Source organism: Morus notabilis, unplaced genomic scaffold (genome assembly GCF_000414095.1).
Source record: "Morus notabilis unplaced genomic scaffold, ASM41409v2 Scaffold99, whole genome shotgun sequence".
Classification (NCBI taxonomy): Eukaryota; Viridiplantae; Streptophyta; class Magnoliopsida; order Rosales; family Moraceae; genus Morus; species Morus notabilis.
The window spans coordinates 1,658,747-1,685,640 of record NW_010362482.1 but is presented as its reverse complement, the minus strand read 5'-3'; the positions used below and the strand labels follow the sequence as shown (position 1 = coordinate 1,685,640).

General features: G+C 34.5%; 3 protein-coding genes across 5 annotated transcripts; all 3 read right to left on the bottom strand.

Moving 5' to 3' along the window:
• Positions 1 to 5,151: 5,151 nt before the first annotated feature.
• Positions 5,152 to 8,090, bottom strand: LOC21410393 (pre-mRNA-processing factor 17). Of its 2 annotated transcripts, XM_024168142.1 has the most exons (2): positions 6,213 to 8,090; positions 5,152 to 5,521 (listed from the first exon to the last, which is right to left on the bottom strand). In XM_024168142.1, exons 1-2 carry the CDS (start codon positions 7,979 to 7,981, stop codon positions 5,515 to 5,517), a joined length of 1,776 nt encoding a protein of 591 aa, XP_024023910.1. In that variant the 5' UTR covers positions 7,982 to 8,090; the 3' UTR covers positions 5,152 to 5,514. The 2 variants fall into 2 exon arrangements, with proteins under 2 accessions (XP_024023910.1, XP_010100473.1); XM_010102171.2 differs by lacking the exon at positions 5,152 to 5,521 and having other exon boundaries at positions 6,209 to 8,090.
• A 4,518-nt stretch (positions 8,091 to 12,608) lies between these two features.
• LOC21410392 lies at positions 12,609 to 14,901 on the bottom strand. Its single transcript, XM_010102170.2, has 4 exons — positions 13,973 to 14,901; positions 13,648 to 13,857; positions 13,463 to 13,554; positions 12,609 to 13,373 (listed from the first exon to the last, which is right to left on the bottom strand). Exons 1-4 carry the CDS (start codon positions 14,759 to 14,761, stop codon positions 12,662 to 12,664), a joined length of 1,803 nt encoding a protein of 600 aa, XP_010100472.1. The 5' UTR covers positions 14,762 to 14,901; the 3' UTR covers positions 12,609 to 12,661.
• A 3,848-nt stretch (positions 14,902 to 18,749) lies between these two features.
• LOC21410390 (protein NUCLEAR FUSION DEFECTIVE 6, chloroplastic/mitochondrial) lies at positions 18,750 to 21,438 on the bottom strand. Of its 2 annotated transcripts, XR_002902533.1 has the most exons (4): positions 21,188 to 21,438; positions 20,676 to 20,794; positions 19,799 to 20,043; positions 18,750 to 19,024 (listed from the first exon to the last, which is right to left on the bottom strand). XR_002902533.1 is itself a non-coding variant. In XM_024168259.1 (3 exons), the coding sequence occupies exons 1-3, from the start codon at positions 21,367 to 21,369 to the stop codon at positions 19,005 to 19,007; spliced, it is 321 nt and encodes a 106-aa protein (XP_024024027.1). In that variant the 5' UTR covers positions 21,370 to 21,438; the 3' UTR covers positions 18,750 to 19,004. The 2 variants fall into 2 exon arrangements, 1 of the variants encoding a protein (XP_024024027.1); XM_024168259.1 differs by lacking the exon at positions 19,799 to 20,043.
• Between the last annotated feature and the right edge of the window lie 5,456 nt (positions 21,439 to 26,894).

Below are 26,894 nucleotides of genomic sequence, written 5' to 3'. Positions count from 1 at the left end.
GGGTTCTGTACTTTTGGCGGCTTAATTCCTCATCCCACTCTTTTTATTTTTATTTTTATTTTTGTTTAATTTAAAATAATTAATACGGATAGTCCTAACCTTCCAATTTAGTTCATATCCTTTTAATTTTAGTAAAATAATCCCCAATATTATTAATAAGGTATGTTATTTTATCAATTTGAGTTTAAAATTTAAATTTTATTACAGTATAAAATTCTCAGAAACAGTTACATTTAACTTTTTATTATAGTAAAAAATTCTCAAAAACAATCATATTTAATTTTTTTACTACAGTAAAAAACTCTCACATAAAAGCATATTTCAACTCGAATTAAAAATTTAAATCAATAAATTAAACGAACCATAAATCAATACAATTAAAACATTTTTATCCAGTTGTGTTAAATTATTCACGTTAAAATCTATATGACCCGATTATAAAGGTTATTTTCGTAAAATCACAAGGTTTTTTTTCAAGCATAATAAATATTTTGAAAAACATAATAAAATATAGAAAATAAATTGAAACCTAAAAATATATAACTCTTTCTTTTTTTGACAACTCAGGACTCGTTCAGTTCGTTGATTCGAGTTTTTATTTTGAGTTGAGATGTGACTTTATATGAGAGCTTTTTACTATAGCAAAAAAGTTAAATGTGATTGTTTCTGAGAGATTTTTACTGTAGCAAAACTCGAATTCTAAACTCGAATCGGAAAAATGAACGGGGCCTCAGTCTCTCTCCTCTCTTCTCGCACTCTCTACGACCACCCTCCGCCTCCACGCTGCGGACTTGGTGCCCGGATTCCGCCGATCAACCCTACTCCGCCATCCCCTCCCCTCATTGCAATGTGGTTTCCTCAAGACCCGCATCAGCCGTCGTTCTTCTTCCCCCATTGCGCCGCTCATCGTCACCTCTTGAACGCCGCCGCCGCCTTAGGATTTGGGTTTTAGTTTTATGATTTTCGTTGTAATATTGGTTTTGTGATTTTGTTTTCGCAAAAAGATCTTCGACGGTGGAGGGGCAGCGGGCCCTAGGCACCCCTCGATGGGGGTAGGAATGGACAGTGGGCTAGAGGCGGCATGATGTGGGCATTGATCTGAAGTGGGGTTTGGCGCCGAAGGAAGGAAGAAGATGTGAATAGAAGAAATAGATGCCAAGATCTGATTTTGTTTTCAAACCCATATCTATTTTCTTCACCTTCTTTTTTATATGGTTGAAGGGTCTGTTTAATTAGTTGATTCGAGTTTTTAATTTGAGTTGAAATGTAATTTTATATGAGAGTATTTTACTGTAATAAAAAAGTTAGATGTGACTGTTTTTTTAGAGTTTTTTACTGTAATAAAACTCAAATTTTAAACTTAAATTGGTGAAATGAACGGGGTTTAAATGTTTTAAAGCTCGTTTAGTTGGCTGATTTAAATTTTTAATTTGAGTTTTTAATTTGAGTTGAGATGTGACGTTACGTGAGAGCTTTTTACTGTAGTAAAAAAGTTAAATGTGACTGTTTTTTAGAACTTTTTACTGTAACAAAACTCAAATTTTAAACTTAAATCGGTAAAATGAACGATACCTTAATAATATTTATGTTGGTGATTTGTGTTGTTGAAATTCTTATCTTCAATCTATGTTTGTGATTCAATTTGATCTCTGGTGTTGGTGCTTCAATTTGATCTGTCCTATTGTAGTTTTTCTTAGTTTTATTATTTGGATTGAGGTAGAACTTAGAAGAAGTAAGAATAGTTTTGTTTCTTTTTTGTTTTTATTTTAATTTACCATTTTCCTTTTTAAAATATTTTCAAAATTTTCCAACTCAAACATGAGTTTAGGGTAATTTTGTCTTTTCATGGGTCATATGGGTTTTTTAGGGGTCACATGGGTTTTAACGTAGATTTAATAGATTTATACATAATGGACTTAATTGTACTAATTTAATGACGTTGGGGATTATTTTATCAAAATTAAAAGAATAGAGATTAAACTGTTACCTACTAAAAAGGTTAGGGACCACATGTGCCAATTACCTTTTAATTTAAATATGGGGGTGAAATGTGGTTTTGAAACCCTAGGAACTAGATCGCAGGATGGAGATGAAACAGGTGCTCCAGCGCGTGTATCAATCGCCACTGGTGGCGGAGGCGCGTGTGCCCCACGCACTACCGAGTTTTAAGTGTTTTCAATGTTGTTTTGGGAGGTTTTTTTGGCGTTGTTTTAATTGTTCCTCTCAAATTTTTGGCATTGAGAGACTCATTATTGTTGATTGATTTCTTCGATTTTTCTCTAGTTTTTGTGTCAAAGTTTATGTGCTTGTAATAAGGGTAGTGTTTTCCTCACCCAACCCTCTTTCGTTTTGTTGTTTAATGCTAGTTTCTGTCATCAACTTAAGGCCATTTGTATGCTTCCTGATTGTGTGGACTTCTTGGTCTAGCTAGATATTTGTCTATGTCGTGTAAAGCTGCAAGTTTGGGCCGAGCTAAATGAACTGGCTTGAGACCTGACACTATTGGTTAAGGCTCAACCCAGACCAATCCTAAATTTTTTGGGTTTAGGGCTAGGTTGGGCCAACCCTCTTTCTTTTAGGGTCGGGTCGACACGGCCCAAACATCATATTTTGAAATATTTTTTTGAAAATACCTTATAAAATTTCGGGTCAGGTCAGGTCAGCCCTAAACTTTTTAAGCTTAAGGCCAGGCTGAGCCGGACTAAAATTTTCCTTTGGACCGTCAGGCTGGGCATCCCAAACTTACACTTCTAATGTCGTGTTGCTGATGTCTTCTCTTTAAGAGGGCTAGTGATTTGTTCCTTCAGAGCTCAGAATTCTATCTCGCTAGGAGGAGTTTCTTCAATTAAAGCTTTAAGTGTGCTCGTTTAGTGTGTCAAACTTTTCTTCTGTTTTTTAGCCTCAAGCGTACGTATGTTCCTCCTATGGGTCATTAACATTGTATCAAATTGGTTGTTTCTCGGTTTTTATTTAAATGCAATATCCTTTTAAGAAAATATGGGGTGAACTTTTCAAAAAAATATATATATGGGGTGAAAATGAAACGTGAAAAATATATGACTTGAGCAATGGTGGCGGAGAAATAAAACATTTCTTTTTCCTAAATTGTAGAATAGAACTAATTTAGAACTATGATATTCCATTATTTATACATATCATGCATATAACTTTATGACATGGAGTTTGATATAAACTTACTGTTGACCATACTATTATCATCCTTATTAATATCATTACATGTGCATTATTATATGACGATTTTGATGAACTAATACAAGGTGCTAAAGTGATAAGTGGTATTTTCAAACATTTATTTTTAAGATTAAAACCTCTTTCGTAACAAGAAATGAATGACAAATGAGAAACGGCATTTAAAGGCAAAACGATATCAATTGCCCAAGCGAATAACATTGGAAGACCACTAAACCAAAAAAGGACGATGGAATGGGAGCTGAAATTAATTTGAAAAGAATGTTACCCTTTGCTTTAAACCGAAATTAATAAAGAGAAACCGACACTAAAAACAACCTGAATTTCAACAGCTTTTGCAAACGACATCCGAAGAAAAACGACATCAAGAAACCAGAATAAAATAGAAAAAGAATATATAAATTAGTAAATGAAAAGAAATGTGACTCATAATCTAAGAGAACGACATCAATTATAAAATCGACAACAATTATAAACGACATCACATGAAAAAAGAATAATAAACGACAATAACATTTAAAACGACAACCAAGAGCAAACGACATGAATTGTAGAAACAACGGTAAAATGACATGAATGTCTAACAAATGGACAAGATTATGTAAATGACATGCTATTGAAACGACAGCAAGGGCACCAAAAAAAAACAAAAACAAAAAAAAAAAAACAACAACAACAAAACAAAATCAGCTTTTAAACAAAAAAAAAAAAAAAAACAACAACAACAAAACAAAATCAGCTTTTAAACAACAAAGAACAAAAGAATAGTTATCAGGATTATTGATCAGTTACCTATCTATCCATCACATTACACGAATTCAGAAAACGAAAAGTATAATTAAAACGTCAAATGGATAACCAGCATGCGACCTTCTCCGATAGACCAGCCTGCTCAGTTAATTTCTGATTGTGAGATCTAATCAAAATTAGATCAGATTAAAAAAGTACGCAGAATAGAATCTGATACAAATTTAACAGTTGAAAAATAGAGAACTAGCAATAGTTCAACCATGCGAAAAGGAAATTAAATTACATTATCACAAAAGAGACATCCATTGTAAAAGCACCAATTGTTATACAGACGAGACTACACTGCCTATCCAACAGACGATCATATCACAACAACAACAACGTATAAACAATACCAAGACAACGATACTAAGAAGGAAACTAGTTACAAAATAAAAAGAAAAACGGCAGCAACAATAAGCTACACCATCTTCTCTAGAAACGAAGATTACTGAAAACGACCTCCAGTTACCGAAAAACCACACTCGCTATAACACTAGAGTGATAAAAACATTGATTATACCAACGACATTAAAAAGAAGCGTCAATAATAATATAAACCACAACAAAGAACAAAAGAAACTTTTTATAACAATAACAATCAAAGAAAAAGGATAACTAAAGAACATAAATTGTCGACGCGACACTTAGATTAGCTAACAAACAATCGCAAGTACAATCATAAAAGCAAGTACAATCATAAAAGCGACAATAATGAGAAAAACAAAAGAAATAAACGACATAAATTGCATAACGACATTAATTTACGGAGTTACCTGCCACAAATGACATTAATAAACTTTTAATAAAAGAAAACAACATCAATGGTAGAAACAACCATAACATAAAAAATAATTTGAAGATGAAATATCTCAAAAATCGACAAGTAAAGAACATGAACCGAAGAAGAAGATTGACGCAGAAATGGCTGTAATTGGAAAGTGATGAGTGTCAGGAAACAACAACAATAAGAACAATGAAAGCGACTTTAACTGGGAAATGCTGTTAAGACCAAAGGATTATCTATCATCAGAATCAGATTAAAGATTAAGAACAGAAGTAAAAGTTTTAAAAGAGGAAAAATAAAGAACAACTAGAACTTCTCAAATGCTCAAAGTCTACAAAGATGGAAAAGCATAAAAGCTTATATAGAATCTATTGCAAGTATATTTCAGCATAGCTGGATGTTGTTGAGACAAAAGGATGATGTATCATCAGATCAGCAGGATTAAGAACAGAAGTAAAAGTTTCAAGGAAAAAAAAAATTAACTAGAAACTTTTAATCTACAAAGATGGAAGCATAAAAGCTAAGATAAAATCTATTGCAAGTATATTTTCAGCACAACTGGATGGGAGTGTGGTGATGATACAATAAAAATATTGAAAGATCAGCACCGGCATATTTGACAATGTTTAACACATCTGCTTTCTCACCCCAATTTGGACGTCTTCCTGAAGGTCTTGGACGGATTGACCAACAGAGAATGCACCATGGCTAACTAAGATGAGAAACAGCTAATCCCTGCATCCCACAAAAGAAAAAAAAAAGGAATATCAGAACCCCCTCATTGTAGGGATGATGCCATTTACACACGTTCTTTAAATTTTATGCAATGTATTAATCACCATTAGAAACTGAAGCACAAGGCCGGTGAAGCACTATTATAAAGAGGCACACAAGCAAGACTTATCTAACATGTAGAGAACTGTATTTTGGATTGGAATTTTGATTCCGTGATCACACCTAAAGGGAAAGAGAGAGTGTAGCGAACTGTATCTTGGATTTGGAATTTTGATTTCATGATCACACCTAAAGGGATAGAGATACTTTGAACTCCATTCTATACAATTTATTGCTTCCATCATGAGATGCATTATTAGGCTGGAAACTATTACAGGCATACCATTGGTGATAATAACACCAAACCAATGATTCTGAGCATTCATTAGAGAAGGAATCGATGTAAAACCGCTAAGTGTAGCGACTATAATATGATGCGACTATACAAAGTTGAAAGAAGTGAAAAACAAGATAACACACTTGGACATGTCAATGTAACAGATATCAATAAATAGAATCTGATCCTGCATTTAGCAAAGGAAACTAAGATAGTATGCACATATAGTCATAAATCAACAATCCATAAACGCATATGCCAATCTTCAATTATAAGAATAAGCTAGCTAAAGTGTCAAGAAAGAATTTTACTTACCAATACTTGATCAAGCCATCCCAGCCACATGTTGCCACTTTACTTTGCTCCAACGGATGCCACTCACACCCAATGCACACACCCTCATGACACTTGAGAGTTCTGAACACTTTGCAAGTCTTCCAGTCCCAGAACCAGCATCTACCCTCACCATCTCCGGACATAACAAATCGACCATCCGGCGAGAAATTAACTTGGCAAGCATAGCCGGCAACGACATGCCCGGCAAACCTCTTCTTCTTATTAAGCTGAAACTTCTCCCTAGTGCTGTAAATAAGAATCTGATTATCCATACTCTGCGCAGCAAGCCAATTCGAGTTCGGGTGAAGCGAAATCGCCGGCATGGAGTGCATGTGAGGCTCACTAATGTACTTGATCACCACCGGGATCCCGAATTCCCAAACGCGCAGCGACTTGTCGTCACTCGAAGTAACAAACCTCCTATTGTTATCGACAAACGTGATGGTATTCACAGCACCCAAATGCTGATCATACTCTTGCGTTATCTGTCCAGTGTTCATATCCCACTGAACGATCTTCTTATCGCTCATCCCAGCCAACAAAATGTTCTGTTTATCCTCATCCGGATTAAGCTTAACAACATAAGGAACCTTCCCAGTAGAGAAAGTTGAAATCACTTGCCCAGTTTCAGTATCCCAATACTTAATGTTCTTATCATAACCAGCGCTCAAAAACTTAGTCCCATCATTAGAAAAACATATATCGCGAACAGCTTTAGAATGACCCATGTAAGTTCTCATACACTTACCGGTATTGAAAACGTCCCAAATCTTGATCTTGGTGTCCATCCCAGCAGAGAGAATCAAGTGTCCATATTTGGGGAAGAACCGAATAGCAGAAACGCCCTTTGTGTGGCCACTCCATGTGTGAACCAATCTCTTCGGTATATAACAATGATCGTTCGTGGCCTTGGCGTCCTTGGGAGGCGCAATCCAAGACCTGCCTTGATAATCCCTCTCTTCTTTACCATGAAAAGCCGTCTTATCAGCAAAAGCCTCACCTTTCTCTCCGCCACCTCTCTCCTCGCCTTTCTTCTTGGCGTACTCTTCTGCGTACTTCTTCTGCTCCTCCGTCAGCTCCGTCTGCAAGTCTTCCTTCTTCCCAGCCCAAGGGCTCTTCCTGTTCTTCATCAGCCACGATTCGGTCGCCGGATTATCGACCTCGCTCTGATCGATCTCATCGCCGTTTTGATCACCGTCTTCGGCCAATTCCTTCTTCTTCTCCAATTTCCGTTTCTTCTGCTCGTGCTGGGGGATGTTGTAGACGGAAACGGCGTCGTTCTGCCGCAGAGCGTCCACATCGCCGACGTAGTTGAATCCGGCGGAGGCGGAGGGGTCGGCGGCGTAGCCGTACTTGTGGAAGGTGTTGTACTGCTCGTCGAAGACGAAGGGCTCGATGGAGGCGTCCTCGACGAAGCCGAGCTTGTGGTTGCGCATGCCCTGGGCGATGCCGTCCTTGGCGTAGGGGTGGGAAGGGCCTTGGATTGGGGCCCACAGCTGGTCGTATGTAGGGTTGAAGGCGACAAGGTGCTGTGTCGGGTCGATGGGCTTCGACTGGTCGCGGCGGTGGGCGGCGGCGGCAACCGTTAGGGAGAGCATTGTGTCGTCAACTTTTGGGGCGGCGGATTTGCCGGCGAGGAGGCGGGGCGGCAACGAGTCCGGGTAGGAGCTAGGGTTTTGGTTTTGGTCCTCCGCCGCATCGTCTAATTCGTCTTCGTTTTGGTCCCTGTAGGACTGGAGGAGATCCATGGGATTGTGGGGCGATCAAATTTGGGTGGTTTGTCTTTCGAATTTTGGGAATGAATCTGAAAAGCTTTGATATGAAAATGCTTAAGCGTGATTGGAATGGATTCCAAAATCGTTTTTCACGTTTTTCAAAAAAGAAAAAATGAAAATGAGGGGAAGATAATGTTAATATGAATCACGATGACACGATTTGAAAATGATACGAATTTTATGAGTTAAGATTGAGAAAAAATAAGTTCAGGTCAGAATTAGATCGACATATTAACACGAAAAACACGGGTCAATTTCAGGTTAAACCCGCCTAATTCGAACACGACGTGAAAATCGTAAAAAAAAAGAGCCGGTTTGGTTCATGTAGAGCAATTTTTTTATTTACGTGTGTTTTTTGTAAGAGAAAATACTGTAATAAACCATGAACCATGATTCGAATCAGAGAATAAATCCTCTAACCAAACGGGCTCGACAGTTGAGTTTTTGAGTCAAAAACTCAAAAAAAGCAACTTGAGTTATAACTTTATTCAAGTTCATGTTCTTTTAAGTTTGAACTCGAGTTTGAGACTAAAACTCAAGTTCATAAACTCGAACTCAAATTAATAAACAGTATTTTTTTCTATTCTTAAAAATGCTATAACTTTTTCGTTTTAATTCTGATTGAGATTATTTTTTTCTATGCGTTGACAACGAAAAGACGAATAAAACCCCACCCATATACCCTATTAAAATTTTCTATCAGCATTGAATTTTTATTAATATACTATCTAAATACAAAATCAAGTTTTCACTCACTCAAACACAAACTCAAAAAGATTCGTATCTCAAACCATAACTTAAATGTACACAACCAAACACAAACTCAAACTCAACTTAAAATCTACACTAAAGACACCTAACTCAAAAACGGCAAAAGAACAAGCCCTGAAAAAAATACATATATTTTTCATTACATATTTTTTATTTTATTATGAACTTGTGATATCATGATAGTTATACTCAAAATTTTATACTATTATTTGTTTAATTTCAATAGATGTTATTGTATTTTAGTGTGTTATGAATTTTAGGTTATTTCTAATATGTAAAAAAATAAATAAAAATATATAATTTTCGTGTCAAATTTCGAGTTCACGGGTCAATTTTGTGTCACGGGTCATTTTCGTGTCGTGTCATGTCAACCTGGAAAGTGATCGTGTCGTGTTCGTGTTACGGTTTTTAAAAAATTTTGTGTCACGGATTGTGTTCGGGTTGACTGTAAATTTAGAAAGAAACGATCAAAATACGACATATAACACGAATTTTTACCCCTAATTTGGGGCAACCAAGGACAAAAAATAGAAATGAAAATAATTTTTGTAAAATGAGAGAAATATTAGTCATTTTTTATTTTTTATTTTCATTTTCTCTACTCTCAAGTAGAGATATATATATCTACATAATTATTCTATTAATAAGTTATTTCTTTACATATAAGATAAATTACACTTGTGCTCCTGAACTATTGACGTTTTGTAAAAATTCTCTTTAAAGTTTAAAAATAATAAATTTTTCCTTGAATAATTCATCGTTAGTACACTTCTTTTGTATCTACCCCCTCTGTCCCTTTGTTAACTTTTGAACGATAAGTGTCACATTTGTGGCACGTGACTCTTATTGCAAGAATAAATGCACGTGACTCTTATTACAAGAATAAATAAATAATTTAGGTCAAATTCTAAGGGCATGTTTTTTTAGAATGTGATTTGAGTGTAGTTTTTGAGTTGAATTTGAGTTATAATTTGAGTTGAAGTTGTAACTTGAGTTTGTGTTTAATTGTGTACATTTGAGTTATGATTTTAGATAAGAATCTTTTTTTGAGTTTGTGTTTGAGTGAATCAAAACTTAAATTTGTATTTATATAGTATTTTAATAAAAACTCAACGGTGATGAAAAATTTTAATAGGGTATATGGTGTGATTTTATTCGTCTTTTCGTTGTCAACGCATAGAAAAAAAATCATCTCAATCAGGATTAAAACGAAAAAGTTATAACATTTTTAAGAATAGAAAAAATATTATTCATTAATTTGAGTTTGAGTTTTTGAACTCGAGTTAAAGGGAACACTTGAACTCGAGTTTTAGTCTCAAACTCAAATTCAAACTTAAAAGAACATGCACTTAAATACATTTAGAACTCGAATTATATTTTTTAAAATTTTTTAGGCAGCCAAACACACTCTAAAATGTTCAAAATAGGGTCAATTAGGGTAAAAAATTTCCAGAGTAATTTCACACACTTAATAATTACACAATGAGGACAATAATATATATATATATAAAGCCAGGTCTTGAACGAAGAAGGTGTTGGTTTCGCAGCAAAACTTGCAATTAACAAAAGCCAGAATTTCAATGGAGCGCGTGGTTCATGGAATTATTGAGACAGGTAAAAATCACTCACCCCAACCCACCTTCAGATTTTGATTCCGATAATTCTGCAAGACTCAAAAAATTCAGTTTTTATGCAAAGCATTGAAAATGCTGATTTTCTTTTTCATGAAATCCTTCTTCGTTCAAGACTGGGCTATCACGGATCTAAAGTATTTTAATGGAAATCGCCCACTTCATCGCGCCTAGGATCGCCGCCACGCCTCTAATCGTCGCGATTTTTTGCCACCGGCCTGGGTCCAGCTCCGATAGGCTTTTCCTGATGAAGACCCACTCGATTCCGGGAGACCCACTCAAAATTGATATGATTTCATAATGTTTCTTCTTGTTCTAAACATGAAATTGAGATGATTAACGAAAGATAAATTGAGAAATAATATACTGGGTTTTAAGGGCAAAATTGTCATGTCATAATAAAATAAAAATTTAATACCTCAGTGACTTACATGTGTCACTTACCGTTTAAAATTTAACAGAAGATGTGGATAAAGCGTGCTAATGGTGAATTGTTCAAGGAAAAAATTTACTATTTTTAAACTTTAGGGGGAATTTCTACAAAACGTCAATAGTTTAGGGGGTACAAGTGTAATTTGTCCTTACATATATAAAAACGAAATATTTTCATTTTCTTATTTAATATATTATTTAAAATACTATTAGATGTTTTCAAAAATATATAACCAAATGAAGTTTTAATTTTTTTTATACTAAAAATAATCTCTTGATAAAATTACCAAATGCATTTTTAAAAATAATTTTCTATCTGAAATTAAAAATATTTTTATTTTCATTTGCATACAAAAAACAGAATCATTTTGGAGCGAGTTCTAAACGCACCTCTTGTTTTCTTGAGTTTAATAGATCTGATTACGCGGATTAGGGGTCAATGACAGATTGACCTGTATTTTCAATATTCTCATGAAATTAAATACAAAATTATACACAAACATAATATAACATAAAATTTAAATAGTTCCACAATTCATTAAACACAATCTAACATAATACATTATAAGTATATATACAATTAAAAAAATCTCTTATATATTATTACAAAAATATATAGTATATATACTTTGGATTAGCGGATTATACGGATTGAGAAATGCTCAATCTGTAATTTAATCTGACAAAATAAATTGAATTATTTAGATTAGACGGATTAGCGATTCAACGTACACCCTTAAATGCACGATATGAGAAGAAAAAACGCAATTATACAAGCCTGAGATTTATGCCTTTTATAGTTGGCAAGATACCTGTAAAACTCCCTATATTTATCAAAATATTACTTTTACTCTTTCTTTTGCATATACTTATAGTCTATATTTATAAAAACAAACCCAAAACACTTCTTAAAATAGTTAATTTTTTTAAAATGTCATAATAATGCTTTTCAATCTATAAATGTTATTTTAGATATAATTTAAATAAAAATTTTAAAAATGCTCAAATAAAATTCTAATAAAAATACTTCAATTTTTTGAGAGTTTTTATTTTTTTGAAGATTGATTTTATTTAACATTTTGATTTAATAATGTTTTAAATTGTATATAATAAAGATTGAGAAGAGTAATCTTAATATTTTAAAAATGTAATTGTCTCAAGAGTGTTTTAGGTCTGTTTTAATAAACACAATGGTAGTTTGGGTATTTAAATAATAAAAAGTGAAAGTAATATTTTAATAAAACACATGTTTTTGATATTATCCCGTTGTAGTTTCTTTTAGAGGGGCTGATGTTTGCACGTAGGTCCTCACACTTTTTGATATTCGACATTTGAGTCTTCATTTTAAAAACCTACACAATTAGGTATGTAAATTCTATTAAACCCGAAAAACAAGATTTTCATACCATATTTTCACATTCATTTCCAAATTAGAAACTCGAAAAGACCTCTAATTTTAAGAATTTGAAAAACTGGATCCCAAACTCTCATTTTTTTAGAACATGAGTTCCTATTAAAAGAAAAAAAAAAAAAAACTCATTATACTATAAAATTAGCGCTTCCTGAAGTTTATTAAAAAAAACTCAGTTCCCACACTCAATCGGAAGATTTTTTTATTTTTTTAAAAAACAAACATATGGATAATATGTCATTTAAATCTCAAATAATACAGCGCCGTAGATGAACAAGCAAAAAAAAAAAAAAAAAAAATCAATGTAGAATAATCAGCAACTTTCATACAATATTCTAGCCAAAAAAAAAAAAAAAATCAGTAACTTAATGCACAGCTAGGTAGCTTATCAACGTAACATCAGACATCTCAAGGATTCTTCATTTTGATCCTCAACTTCCTAGCTATCTGAGCTGCTTTAGGATGTACTGGTCTCTTACTACTATCACACTGTTCCATTTCCACCCAATTAATAACCTTTAGTATCAACGACTGAGCAACTTTCTTAGCTTCCCCATCTCCTCTCTGTTGTTTCTTCATTCCCGTTTCTAACGCCTTCTCCAAAAACTCCATAAACCAAATCCCAGCTTCTGTCTCAATCTGCTTACCCAACTTAATTGTATTGCTCAATCCGCTTTTAGTATTACAACAAGACCCCCCCGGTTTACTATTCTCATCATTCTCACCTACAGCTTCAACAATGGCCGATTTTCCAAGTGGGGTTAAAGGATTTTTTCTACTGCTTCTCAGGAGCCTTCCGACGTTCGTCTTCTCCTCGCTCCTATCAGAATTAGCCCCGACCGCGACTGATTTGCACAGTGCCGACCTCCTTTTCGATGAATTTGGCTCAGTTTTGGCGGAGTTCGGCAAGATTTCGTGTAAAACGGATGATGGATGTTCTTCCATGTCCTTCCGTTTAATACTGACCGCGTTTTGAGCGGTTTCGGTTGTGGAGGTAGCTGCTTCAATTGACACCATGTCCGTCACTGCCTGCGCAATTTGGTGATGGAATTCGACGAACTTATCGAAGCAGGGTGCCGGGTTTTCTGCCTTTGCATTTTTGCTCAAGTTTGAGAACATCCTAAAGAAGTAACTGAAATGAGTGAAAAAAATGTGCTTGCTATTATTAGCTAATCTAGAATTTTTTTAAGAAAAGTGACTTGACAGTACTTGAGAGATCGGACTAAGGTTTCAGTTGCTGTAGCTTCTCTTAATGCTTGAAGGGCAATCTTCTGAGCCGTTTCTCGTTGTTGTACAGCTTCCTAAAAAAAACACATATTATACTAAGAGACTAACGGAGGTAAAAGGACAAATAAAATTCTGGTGACTAAGAGTTGAGTTGAAAAGATGCCAACCTTCCCAAGAATGACGAGTTTTCCAGGCAAGTTCATGGAAAGGCTTGTGCTGTCATTATCAGGAGATGTTTCATAAAGAGACTGAGATTGTGGTTGAGAAAAAATTGTTTTTGAGTTGGAGGAGTTTTGGGCATCTCCGGCAGACATGTTTAGCGAAGCTGCGACTCTCGAATTCCGCAATCTCGGCGGCGGAGTTGAGCTTTTCTTTTCCTGAAAACACAGAGTGACACAATTCAGTAAAAAGGAGAGAACAGAAAAAAGTAAGAAAGAAAAAGGGGGAAAAAAAAACACAAATTTTGGTTCATGAACAAATGTTGGTACCTACAGCTAAGTAGAAGGGACTAATTGGGATCCTCGGCTCCCGCTCGGAAACGCTCCGGCTCCGCGGAAACTTCCCTGCCGAAGCGACGCAGCTTTTCCTCAGCAGTGCAGGACTTTCCCCTTTCGAATCCATCGTCTTCGCCAAAAGTCCGCCGCCAAAAGAGCTCCGAATTGCTGAATTCCCAGGAGTTCTTCCTCTGATCATCGGCGACATCGGCAACAGAGTGTTCCCGGTCCTCGCCGGAGCCACATTCCGGTCCTTAACCGGCGTACACTGATCGAAATCCAACGGAATCGGCTTCAGAACCATAGGAGAAGAACACGAAGAACCAGAGTCTCCGCCGCCGCCAGTATTGGGCCCTAATCCCCAAGAACCCCTTCTTGAAACCTTTGTGGATTTCTGCTCAATTTTCTCCCCCCTCTCTCTCAGCCCCATCAGCGGCTCCGGCGTCCCCACCAAGGGATGCCGGCCGGGGAGCGGCTTCGCGCCTTTGACGACGGGGAGAGGAGAGCCCGGCTCGAGGCGGTCGACGTAGATGAACTGGCCGAGCTGCATTTTGTTGCTGAGAACGAAGTCGTCTTGCTCGGAAGGAAGACTGACGTAAATGGAGTGGGAGGAGTCGGAGACCTTGATGAAGAAGCCGTGCTTCGGCCATAGATTCTTCTCGTCGAGGTCGGCCGGGACGATGTCCGTCACCTGCAAGAGCGAGCTCCGGTGCTCGCTCGTCGCCTTCGTCCCGGTGTTCATCCCGTTCAGGAGCTTCAACAGAATTCCCGGTGCCAGAGCCGCCATGACTTTGAAAGATTTTTCAAAGAAGAAGCAAGAATTGAAAGATTTGTGAGGATCTTGGATTCTAGATTATTGGGTTTCTTTTTTTCTTTCTTTAGAGATTAAAGATTGTTTTTTCATGGTTGGGGACGTTGGCAACAACGGTCAGGAGTACTAAGTAGAGGGAGAGAGGTCGCGAAAAGGCTCTCTTTTTCTTTTTTAAAATTTAGAATGTTTCGAACGTTGAGGTAACGGTCATATTTCTCTTGAGTCTTGATGGCGAGTCACGTCAATAATGATTTTGAATTACATGCAATATCTGCCGGTCGCTAATAACTACTTAGCCTTGTAATTAAATCCAAAGCATGTACTTGATGAAAAATGACGTCCTACTATGTGTATTTAACCATGAGGATTCAAATCATGATTTGAATCATAGTTCATAGTTTGTTACAATATTTTTTCTCACAAAAAATATACGTAAATTAAAAATAATTCTAATCACATAATTCTAATTTATGAACCAAACGTACGTGCTTCTTAGAGATAAATTTTGCCACAGAGAAAGAGAGGAAAAAAAAAAGTAGGCTTGGAATTACATATACAGGAAATGTCTTAGCCCGACACCCGTATGCTTCAGTAAATATAATTTTTTCATATTTCTGGAGTTTTTTTTTTTTTTGCTATGATTTTTGAAATAATGTCATTGTTTTTTTAGTAGAGAGAAAGTATCTAAAAATAGATATAACTTATGGTGGAAAAAAATTTATCTATTAATGTCTTTTTCTATCTGAGAAATAATGTCGCCGAATAATGTGAATGGTTCGTGTATGTAACAATTAATATCATATGTGTTAGAATTATATATTTTTTAATATTATACTAAAATAAATTGAGTGTTATATACATATAAAAACGATAACGATGTTTACCGATCATAAAAAAAAGTTACACGTAAGTATCTAGGTACCATGCACAATTTCTATATACATATATTTAAAATTCATATATCTATGTATACTTAAATTCCTATACTTATTTATTTATTTATTTTTTGAAAGGGTTTAAATCCCAAGACTTAAGATAACAAAGAGAGCGGTTGTTTGGCTACTCCCTCGTGAACCACAATAAAATACAGGAATAAGTAATGCAGAGGATCACAGTTCTCTCGGGGGTGGATGGGACACAGTGAGTAATTTACACCGCTACTTCCTTTAACTCTTTGATAGGTGACGTTTTGATATCTCTTCTTTTAATTTTAACAAAATAATTCCTCAACTCTCAAAATATTAACAATTAAATCCTTTCCATCTATTTTTGTTAAGTTTTTAACAGAATAAATCATGTACAATGCATATGATTTAGTATTAGAGGGTAGTTTGGTAAAATAGCTAATAATTTATAACTTATCAAAAAAACAAAATTAAAAAACTCACTCAAAACAACTACTAGATTATGGGTGACAATTCGTGTCATGTGTCGTGTTTTGATCGTTTCTTTTTAAATTTACAGTCAACCCGAACACGACCTGTGACACGAAATTTTTTAAAAATCGCAACACGAACACGACACGATCATTTAACGGGTTGACACAACACGACCTGAAAATGACCCGTGAATCTGAAATTGACACGAAAATTGTATACTTTTATTTAATTTTTTACATATTAGAAATAACTTAAAATTCATAACACACTAAATTACAATAACATCAATTGAAATTAAGTAAATAATAGTATAAGATTTTGAGTATAACTATCATGATATCACAAGTTCATAATAAAAATTAAAATATGAAATGAAAATATATGTATTTTTTAATTTTTTACGAGTTTCGTATCATGTTCAATCTGAAATTGACCCGTATTTTTCGTGTCAATTTCAAATCGACCTAATTCTGACTCGAATTTCTTTTTTCTCAACCCTAACCTGTAAAATTCGTGTCATTTTCAAGTCGTGTCGTTGTATCGTGACCCATATTATCGGCCCTATACCAGACCTCATTAATTAAGAATAAAAAGAAAAAAATATATAAAAAAGCTAAAGAGATCTCCCGAATAGAGAGAGTGAAAATGAAGAACAGATGCCTTTGGGTGGGGGTGTGGTGTCTGACTTTGACGGTGGGAGAAGATGAGGCGGTTCTGGAGGTGGTGCGGAACCCTCGCGAGGAAAGCTCCACCGTGCCCAATGAACCCGAAAGTATATTTGCCCTGCTACCCAGCACCAGCCCTTCACGTCCCCCCGTCGATCTTCGTTGCTGCGGGGCTCCATTGTCCCCCTCCGTTTTGCTGGGTTTTCTTTTCCGTCCATTTGGGCTTTCTTCTCCATTGTTCTACATCTTGTTTGGGAGGATCAACAATGTTAAGGAAATTAAAAAAAAAAAACGAAAGAAAGAAAAAAAAGAAAAAAATGTCAGACATTGTTCTGATGTACTTTCTTTTTTAGTTTTCCATCATTTGGTCAAGTTGTTTTCTCTTGACGAAGAATATTTCTTTGTGTGATGTTTGACAGTCCGAATTGTCATGTTTTTTGAGTGATTTGTAGTTGATGTTTGTTAAATGCTTAGGTAATGTATGTTAATTTCGGACCGTGTCCTTTCAAAAAAAAAAAATGTTTGTGTTCTTGTTTTCGCTTGTTGATTATGGGTTTGAATTTTTGATAGATTGAGAAAAAAAAAAGTAATTTCTTGAGAAATTAGAGTTATTTCATCTGATGAGATAATAAGATTAGAGAAGAATTTTTTCTCTTTTTCCTACCGTGCAAAATAAATTAGAGCACGTTTAGTTGATGCATTCAGAATTATTCTTAATTTATGTATATATTTTATGAGAAAAAATATTATAATGAATCACGAATCATGATTCAAATCATAGCACGAATTCTTAAACCAAATTTTAGTGTAATTTTTTTGGTTTGTATCCTGCAAATATCAAAGCGCGCGGGTTTCTTAAATTTTTTTTTTTTAAATTAAGAGTTTGAGCTTTGTTAAGGTTGAGAGTATTTTGGTATTTTCTCTAAAATAAAGGTCACATGATAGATAACGTGCAAAAATCTGTTAAAAATTTAACAAAATTTATCAGAAAAGACGGCCCGTTTAGTTCATTAATTTAAATTTTTAATTTGAGTTGATATGTAATATTGTGTGAGAGCTTTTTACTGTAGTAAAAAAATTAGATGTGATTGATTCTGATAACTTTTTACTGCAACAAAACTCGAATTCTAAACTCGAATCAGCAAAAAAAACGGAGTCAGTTATCAACATTTTAAAAGTTAAGGGACTGTTTTGTCAAAATTAAAAGAAAGACAAAGGCTTCGTTCATTTCACCGATTCGAGTTTTCAGTTTTAGGTTTTTACAGTAAAAAACTCAGAAAATGTCACATCTAACTTTTTCTGCTACAGTAAAAAACTCTCATAAAATGTCACATCTCAACTTAAATTGAAAACTCGAATCCGCGAAGTGAACGAGGCCAAAAGTGTCACCAATTAAAGAATTAAACGACCAGCAAGGCAAATTACCATTAAAAAAAGAATAGAATTAATCGTTGACTGCGTTTGTCTGCCTCAAAAAAAATTTTGAATATAAAGATACCAGCGCAAGTATCTACCGCTTTCTCATATTGCTTACCATGAATAATAATGATGAATATTATGAAAAGACTAGCAAAGACAACTGATCATAGTAAAGTATTAATAAAGACAATCTTTAACTCGCTAAGAACTTAATTAACAGGAGAAAGAAACTAATGAATATTTTAAAGGATCATAAATGCTTAAAATCTGGAAGTTTAACGGTATTAGCCAGTCATAAGATTAAAAGATAAAGCAAATACCAGAAAACAAAAATGGCGAACCTTACCCCATTTCATATGCAAAGAATCATAATGTTGCACAATAAAAATAAAAACACAAGATTTCTTCCCATCATGATGAAACACTCGAATTTTCTTTTTTAACTTGTTTAATTGACTATGCAACATACAAATGTTTGAAAATAACCTATTTTATTTGCGTCGAGATCGAAATATGCTAATTGCAGATTTATTCAATGTTGAAATCCGTTTAACAAAACTGACCAAAGAAAAAATGAGGACATGCAGTGGCAGGTCATCATCACCACATTCTCAAACAACTTAAAAGAACAATGCAACTATTCTTCAATTTCGAATTAATATTAAGCTCAAATTCAATCAAAATCATTGAATAAAACAAAAATTAGGCGCCAATGATAATCTTGCATCTACTCGTAACAGAAGCTCGCCGGCCATGTTATAGTGGTGTCGCAAATCCTGCAAAAGAACAACAATTTCAAGATAATTCTCAAGTGCTGAAAGAAGTATTAATTAGTATTACAAATAACAATCAACCCTTAGATACATAGAACTGACAAGATTTATCAGTGGCAATCATGCCCTTTGGAAGATGGGAAGTTGCAAGCATAGTCCATGAAGATAAAAAGTTACAAAATTAAAGAAAATCTATTTATTCTAAAATCAAGGAAAATAAACTCAGCAGCAGAATAATGTACGTTATACTTAGCATCTAGAAACATGCACATCCATATCAGACCTTAACATTTTTTTTTGGATATCCAGAAATCCACCGAACTCACTTTGTGAGCCCGAGTTTGAAACTAGAGCCTTCCATCAAACCCTATAATTTTTGGAAGGGAAGAAACTATGATTTTGTTATGTAGGTGCCCATGAGGTGATTAGAACCCCAGACTTTGTGAGATCAAACCAAAGGCCTACCCATTCCAACCAACACCCCATGGGCCAGACCTTAACAACCTGAACATGTTTCGACCACTTATTTTCTGATGAACCTGCTTGAAACAAAGACATATACACCTTGTGGTAGTAAAAGCAGTTTTGCCAACATGTTGTTCACCAAAGCATAGACAATACAGGAACTACTCATGACAACTTATCCAACATTCTTTCAAAGCAGGACAGAGACGCATGATGTAGGGAGATTTGATAGTCGTTTTTTATATTTTATTGTCGTTGGTTCTAACTTAGGAATTTAGCTTAGTTTTATTATTAGTATGTCGTTTATCTTACTTGTTATTTTATTATCGCTATAAATATCCACATTGCCTATGTAATAGAGAGACTTGAGTATTTTGATAATTGAATTAGAGTTGAGTTCCCTCTCCAATTTGGGGGTTTTCCCCTTGTGGGGTTTTCTTTTAGGTGGACTTGGACTGTTGAGGCCCGTCTTCCGTCCGGGTTAGGCCGGTAAAATCCCGTTCTATCCATTCCGCTGCATCACCGCATTTATTCAATTCGATGTCTAGGTCTACACTCTACAGCAAAACCACCAGAAACCGTGGGAAAAAATCACATTCCTCGAAAAATTTCATTTCAATAATCAATTCAGTCAGCAGCTTAGCATAAAATGTAAACAAACTGCTTACATTACCACCTCTTAATCCTAAGTGGTAAACCACTATGGAGTTTAAGATTGTTGTGCTTTTGAAAGAAGCATTATTTTCAATTGTAGCAAAAGTAGAAGCAAACATCCACTCACTACTGGACTGGCTTCCAAAGCAATCCCAAACTGAGCCCATAGCTAACATCCATTCACTACTGGACTGGCAGACTCCTTAAAATCCACTTAGCACGAAATACCAGAAAGATGAAATTCTAGCTCTACTCCCTCTAAGATCAGGAAGTGAGAGGAGTAATATTTTCTAAAGATCTTGTGCGTCAACTCCATTTGAACACCCCAACTTCCTCAAATCCCAAAAAAAAAAACAGTGAATACCTCTCTAACAGAGTCCTGTTCTCCAGTGAGTCAAATCTATTCTATTCATCGACACTAAAAACATTAAAAAAGAGACATGTTCCATAAAAATAGCAATGTAAAATGACCAACAAAATCATGGGCGCCACCGAAAAAAATATGAAAAGAACTGGAGTGAAATGTTGGAGTTACCTTCTGATAGACAACCCCACTTGTTGTTATGCAAAGACAGCATAGAAGTGAACAAAGCCGAGGCAGTGACACTATGCAATGGCATCAAAGACTGTAAGCTAGCCAACTCCACAGGAAGCCTAAGATTACAAAGCCAAGATTCTTATTTAGTAACAAGAACATAATCATCAGATTGACAAAAAAAAGTTGCAACTTTATATCCAAAATCAGATAAAAAGTTTTTTCTTTTGGCCCCTTTTTGGGAAGAAAATTATAATATGTCCAAATGATGTTAACAAATTCTATTATCTTTTTTATTTATGCACACAAAGTTGGAATTTGGAACCAAAATTATACAAAGTTTTCCCCTTTTTTTTTTCTCTCTTGGAAAAGTTCACATAACAGTTAAAAGACATAATGACCGAACTAGTGAAATAACGAATTCTCAACTAAATTCTGAAGAAAAAAAAAACTGGTCGAGTGGGCACATTCAAGAATCGCTGAAAAAATAATAAAAAAATAGAAAAAGTTACCTTGAGGAGTTGAGTTTGTGAAGAGAGAATCGAGAAGCGGAGCTGGGCTTGGAAGCGGCGAGACCGGCCAACTTAGAAGCAGCTTTGGAAGCAAAGAGCGATGGTGAAGAGGAAGACCTCAAAAGGATTTTCGCAGAGGCCGAAGATACTCGTAGGGTTTGCCTTACACAGTTAGCCGCCATTGCTAATTTCTCTGTCTCTCTCTCTGCTGCTAAAGCTTCCTCTTTCTCCTTCTCTCTCTCTCTCTCTCAGTCGCCACTCGCGGGATCGACATTCTCCAGTTCCCCAGAGAAAGGGGTTCTTCATGGGCTGGATCTAGAATTTGGGCCATTTTTGGCATTGGTGCTAAGCCCATTGGTCTCAGGTGCATTCGGACCCTAATGGGCCTGTAGGTGGAAACCCACAAACCACAGCCATCTTTTGGGTTGTCCAATTCTAATTGCTATGCTGTCATCCTTTCCTTTGAATATTGAGAAAATCGTTTAACTAACCCATAGGGCTGAAGTTTTATATTTTGTTTTGAGTAATTTGGACGAATGGTTCTAAATTTTTTTAAAAGTGGTAGTTTGGTTTTTAAACTTTTTTTTTTTTTTTTTATGAAACGAACTCCAAACGATTTAAAAAAGTGCAATGCCGTCATTTTCGTTAAATGACGTCTAAAAATAGGGACCAAATCCTAACATATTAAAGTCGATTGAGACTAAAAAAATCACCTCATAAAGAAGTAAGGGACCATAATGTCACCCTTTTAGGTTATTATGCCGTTATCTTTTGGACACATTTGATAGAAAGGACGATATTGCACCCTTTTAATTAACATATTTATTTAACTAAAAATGTGTATCAATATTTGTGAGTCAAACATCAAAATGATACTATTTAAAGGAATATTTATCTTTTTTCCCTAAGAAAAATTCAGTATGTTGTATCAATTTAAATAAATAAATTAATAAGGGCTATCTTTTTGTATAACAGATTGCCGAGAGGGCTATCCCGTCTTACGCTCATCTCGTTGCTATCCCTATTATGAGGTGGCGATGCATAAAAAAAAGTTTTCTAAGTTTTCTTCGTAAAGGAGAGAGTTACTAAATGAAAATTTAAAAGAAAAAAGAAAAAAGAAAAAGTCCTTATAGTTATTAAAAATAGGAACTCTCCCCGGTTAGCGTCTTTATCTTAGTGTTAATTTTTAACTATTAAATTTAGTTAAAATTATATCAAATTAAAAAAATATGTAAAGTAAATAATTTCTCATACATATTTAACGGTTAAAAAATAAAAAAATACTAATAATTTATATTTTCTAATTCTACCTTGGAGACTCTTTAAAAAAAGAAAAATATAAAATAAAATAAAAGAGCCCAATTACAAATGAAGGCGAAGGATAATATGAAGAGAAATACAACAAGACTCAGGTTAGGCACCACCTTTATCCAAACTAGAAGGACTACCTAAGCGAGTTAAAATAAAAAAAAATAAAAAATAAAAAAGTAATGTTCTTCGTAACTTCTTTCATGGACGTGACAGCCCATGACTCTCTAGATGAAACATTTTTAGTTTCAAGATCTGTTTAGTTTATTGATTTAAATTTTTAATTCATATTGAGATGTAATTTTATATTTTTTAATGTAATAAAAAGTTAAATGTGATTTTATATTTTTTATTGTAGTAAAAAAATTAGATGTGATTATTTCTAAGAGTTTTTTACTATAATAAAACTCAAATTTTAAATTTAAATTAGTAAAATGAATGAGGTCTCAATTTCTCGTATGTCGATGATTCATCTTGATCCCAGATTCTCGGTGCATTAAAAGCACCATTTTTAAACTTGATAATCAAAGTCTAAATATACTCTTGTGTTTTATTATAACGAATGAATTACAATTCTTTTCCGATAAGAAACATATGTATTGATTATAGCTATTCTTCTCTTCTTTTTGTTCTTCTTGCATAAATATTAGAACTCTTCTCTTGTTCTGAATGAAAAAGAGCCGAAACCCAACATGAAAATTTAAGTTACTACACAGTAAGACTGGAGCCCCTTATTCAGAAAAGCTTTTCCATAATCAAGCTAGTAATGACATCCCAAAAAAAAAGAGAAAAAAAAAAGGATTGATTTTCTTGACCCACGTGTTTTTCTTGCAGATTTTAATTTGTCGGGTAAAGATAACGGAGGCATCTTCATTTTGCAATATGGGGTATCTTTTAAGTTTTAAAGGTGAAAATCATGCCAAAAGCATTATAAAGTACGAGTGCGTTTGGTAGATCAAGAATTATGATTTTAGATCTTTGTTCAGAATTAATATTTATTTACAGTGATTTTGAATCATAATTTAAAATCAGTGTTTGGTTTGGATAATTCTAAATCATGATTCAAAATCTGATATGATGTTTTAAACTAACTCAAATTATGATTCTAAAACCACTGTCCTCTTGATTCAAGGTGATTCAAACCCTTTATTCTAAATCATGGTTTCAGAATCATGATTTGAACCTAAAATCATAAATTATGATTATAATTTCATAATCATGATTAGAATTACTCTAATTTAAATTATCATACCAAACTAGGTTCATGATAAGAACTTCTGAAGCAAAAGATATTTACTTCTAAAGCTTTAGTGCCATACTTATTTCATATGCTCAATAAATAATTTATCATGAAAAAAAGTGTGAATAAAATCAGTAGAAATTATCATTCGCTACACTTTAGTTGGGGCAGACGGAAAATCATGGAGTAGCAGACTTTAGATTAATAACTCGTTACTTGTTGACTTTTAAGCATTCCATAACCTCAACTGCAACTTTTTTTCCTTGGATAAGGATTCCTCGTCAACAAATGACTTGCTTTTATAAAGCGAGAAACGATACTAGGATATTGCAATCCGTATGTCTTTTAATTAAGAATAGCAATCTTTTTGACCATTTAGATAAAAAAGATAACTTCTGATTCACTCAAAAATCACATTGTACTAGTCCGATAAATAATGGAAACAATAATGTCTGCAATTGAAGCTAATTGTTATTGCTGCGAGGTTTTCCAGCCTCATTCACATGGACAAAGCGTGAGAAGAACATGAATCATATAGTACTAGTCCAACAATTAATGGAAACAATAATCCTGCAATTGTAGCTAATTGTTATTGTTGAGAGACTTTGACAGAAATTAAGTGTGGGAAGGGTGATCAGCTGTAGCTATTTTTATTAGGCACGAACACAAGGGCTTCCTACACATTGAGGAATGTCAATATTGAGCCATAATTAGTTAAATAGAGTGACTAAATGCATCACTTTTATCCTAACAAAAGTTAATGAACATTGAGCCGATAGCTTAAAAATAGTTTTAACTGTTTCCTAAATGACTCGAATCATGAGACCTCTTATTTATCAAACTACTTGACAGTAAAACCACTGCCACTGAATTACCAACCTTGGTATTTATTGCTGAGAGATTTTGCAGCCTAGTTCACATGGACAATGCATGAGAAGATCAGGAATCACATAGTACTAGTCCAACAATAAAGAAGATAATAATTCCTGCAATTCAAGCTAATTGTAAATTTGTTATTGTGAAGAGATTTGATGGAAAATAAATGTGGGATAGAACGATCAGCCATAACTACTTTTTTTATATGTTTTATAAAATGTCTCATATCTTGAGAAATATCAGTATTGAGCCATAGTTGCATATATAAAGAGGCGAAACGCGTCATCTTTACTCCAACAAAAGCTAATAAACATTGAACCGATAGCTTGATAATAGTTTCAAGTGTTTCCCAAAGGACTCAAACCTCAGACCTCCCATTTACCGAACTACTCAGCAAATCCGCTGCCACTAAACCGCCACCTCGGTGGTTATTGCTGAGAGTTTGCAGCCTAGTTCACATGGACAATGCTTAAGAAGAACAATCTTCTACTGTTTAAAGGGCTCAACAGAAGCTCTATCAAAAATGACTCGGCAGAAGAAGAAATGGGGTTGTTTAGGAAGTGACTGTTCAGTGCATGAATCACACAGCACAAAACCTGACGTCCTTCTCAATGACATGAGTTATGGGAGTCTGCAACCATCGCATTAATTCTCACTGTGACGTCTCAGAAATAAAAGAAACTTTGGAAAAAAATCCACAACAGCCAATTTACTCACCCCTTGAGAAAGAGTTACCATTTGTTTCTCTTGTCCTTTATGACCTTTTTTTTTTTTTTTTTTGGCTAAAAGTAATATGTATCTTTCAGAAAAATGTTGGAGAAATCTCATGGCCTGGGCAAGCATTTGCAACGTTACCAACCCATTTCATTGTAAACATCAGACATGATACCTATGTAGATAAGAGTCTCGGATAGTGTTTCCATTGTCGTTTTCTCAATGAATTATGCATTGGTTGGTCTTGGCAGTCTTGGCTAACACACCCTTCTTTGATATTTATGAGCCTAATACAACTGAGTAGTTGGCCTTTGTCTTAACTACATACTGGCCAATACAGCTTATGATGTTTTTGTTTAGTAAATATGAAATGGAGCAACTTTCACCAAATTTAGAACCTTTCCTTGTCTTAACTACATATTGGCCTTTACAGCTTATGATGTTTTGTTTAGTAAATGTGAAATGAAGCAACTTTCACCAAATTTAGAACCTTTCCCAACAATGGCTTCCTCTCTACCTAGCTACCGAATTAATGGCAAGTGATGGTGTGGACATGGCAGATCAGTGGTCCACCTTTAAAGTTGGTTGAGAAAATCCCAACTTCTTCTTTTTATAAGACTCCAATGGTTGATGCAAAAGAGTAAAAGGATCTCAACGAGGAAACCAAAATATTTATGATTTACCAAGATTCAGAAACTTGTATGTGGGGATATGACTTTGGTTTCTTATGAAAGCCAACTTTTTTATTTGTCAGCATCTTGCAAAGAAACAAAATAGGAGTAATTATTTTGGCATGTATCACAGCTGACTTCAAAACGATAATGCATTTTCCATTATCACAATAGATGCTTGGTACAAAAATACAACCTTTGTTGATAAGATGAAACATTAAAAGCGTGTTTGTTTGATAATTTAAGTTGAGAACAAGAGTAGAAAAAACAGTATAGTAAAAAGTTAGATTTAAATTTTTTATAAGAGAAAATACTATATAGTAAAAAATTTAAACCGTGAAAAGAACATACCTTCCAACTCTTACTATAGCTGGCCTACTTTCTAACACGTAAGGTAAGTGTACAAACAACCCGTTCACTTCACTGATTTGAGTTTGTAATTCGAGTTGAGATGTGATTTTGTGTGAGAGCTTTTTACTGTAGCAAAAAAGTTAGATATGACTGTTTCTGAGAGCTTTTTACTGTAGCAAAACTCGAATCGGCGAAATGAACGGGGCCTAATATCTTTGTGATGATTTGGTTTTGGAAATAAGTATATTATTAGTTGTTTGTGAGCACATATCTGTATATTTTTCAAAGTCTTTCAAAACGCTGGGCTTTACTCAAAGTAAACAATTGTATGATTACTTTGAGGGGGTGTTTAGTATGCAGTAATGTTAAGGATGAAAATGAGATTCTGTAATATTATCATGTTTGGTACAAGAATTATAATTTTTAGATTCCTAAGAAAGTGATTACCATGGGATTCACTTTCCCTCATTTTAAGGTAATTTGAATACCACCCAACATGATGTTATTCAAATTCTCAAGAATCTCAAAATCATAAGAATCTTATTAT

Excerpts from the sequence above, each read along its gene's own strand:
- LOC21410393 (XM_024168142.1), bottom strand. The coding sequence starts at position 7,981 with ATGGATCTCCTCCAGTCCTACAGGGACCAAAACGAAGACGAATTAGAC.
- LOC21410392 (XM_010102170.2), bottom strand. The coding sequence starts at position 14,761 with ATGGCGGCTCTGGCACCGGGAATTCTGTTGAAGCTCCTGAACGGGATG. Across the intron at positions 13,858-13,972 it reads TTAGTCCCTTCTACTTAGCT|GAAAAGAAAAGCTCAACTCC; the intron begins GTAGGTACCAAC and ends CTGTGTTTTCAG. Across the intron at positions 13,555-13,647 it reads AACTCGTCATTCTTGGGAAG|GAAGCTGTACAACAACGAGA; the intron begins GTTGGCATCTTT and ends TGTTTTTTTTAG.
- LOC21410390 (XM_024168259.1), bottom strand. The coding sequence starts at position 21,369 with ATGGCGGCTAACTGTGTAAGGCAAACCCTACGAGTATCTTCGGCCTCT. Across the intron at positions 20,795-21,187 it reads CACAAACTCAACTCCTCAAG|GCTTCCTGTGGAGTTGGCTA; the intron begins GTAACTTTTTCT and ends TTGTAATCTTAG. Across the intron at positions 19,025-20,675 it reads GTGGGGTTGTCTATCAGAAG|GATTTGCGACACCACTATAA; the intron begins GTAACTCCAACA and ends GTTCTTTTGCAG.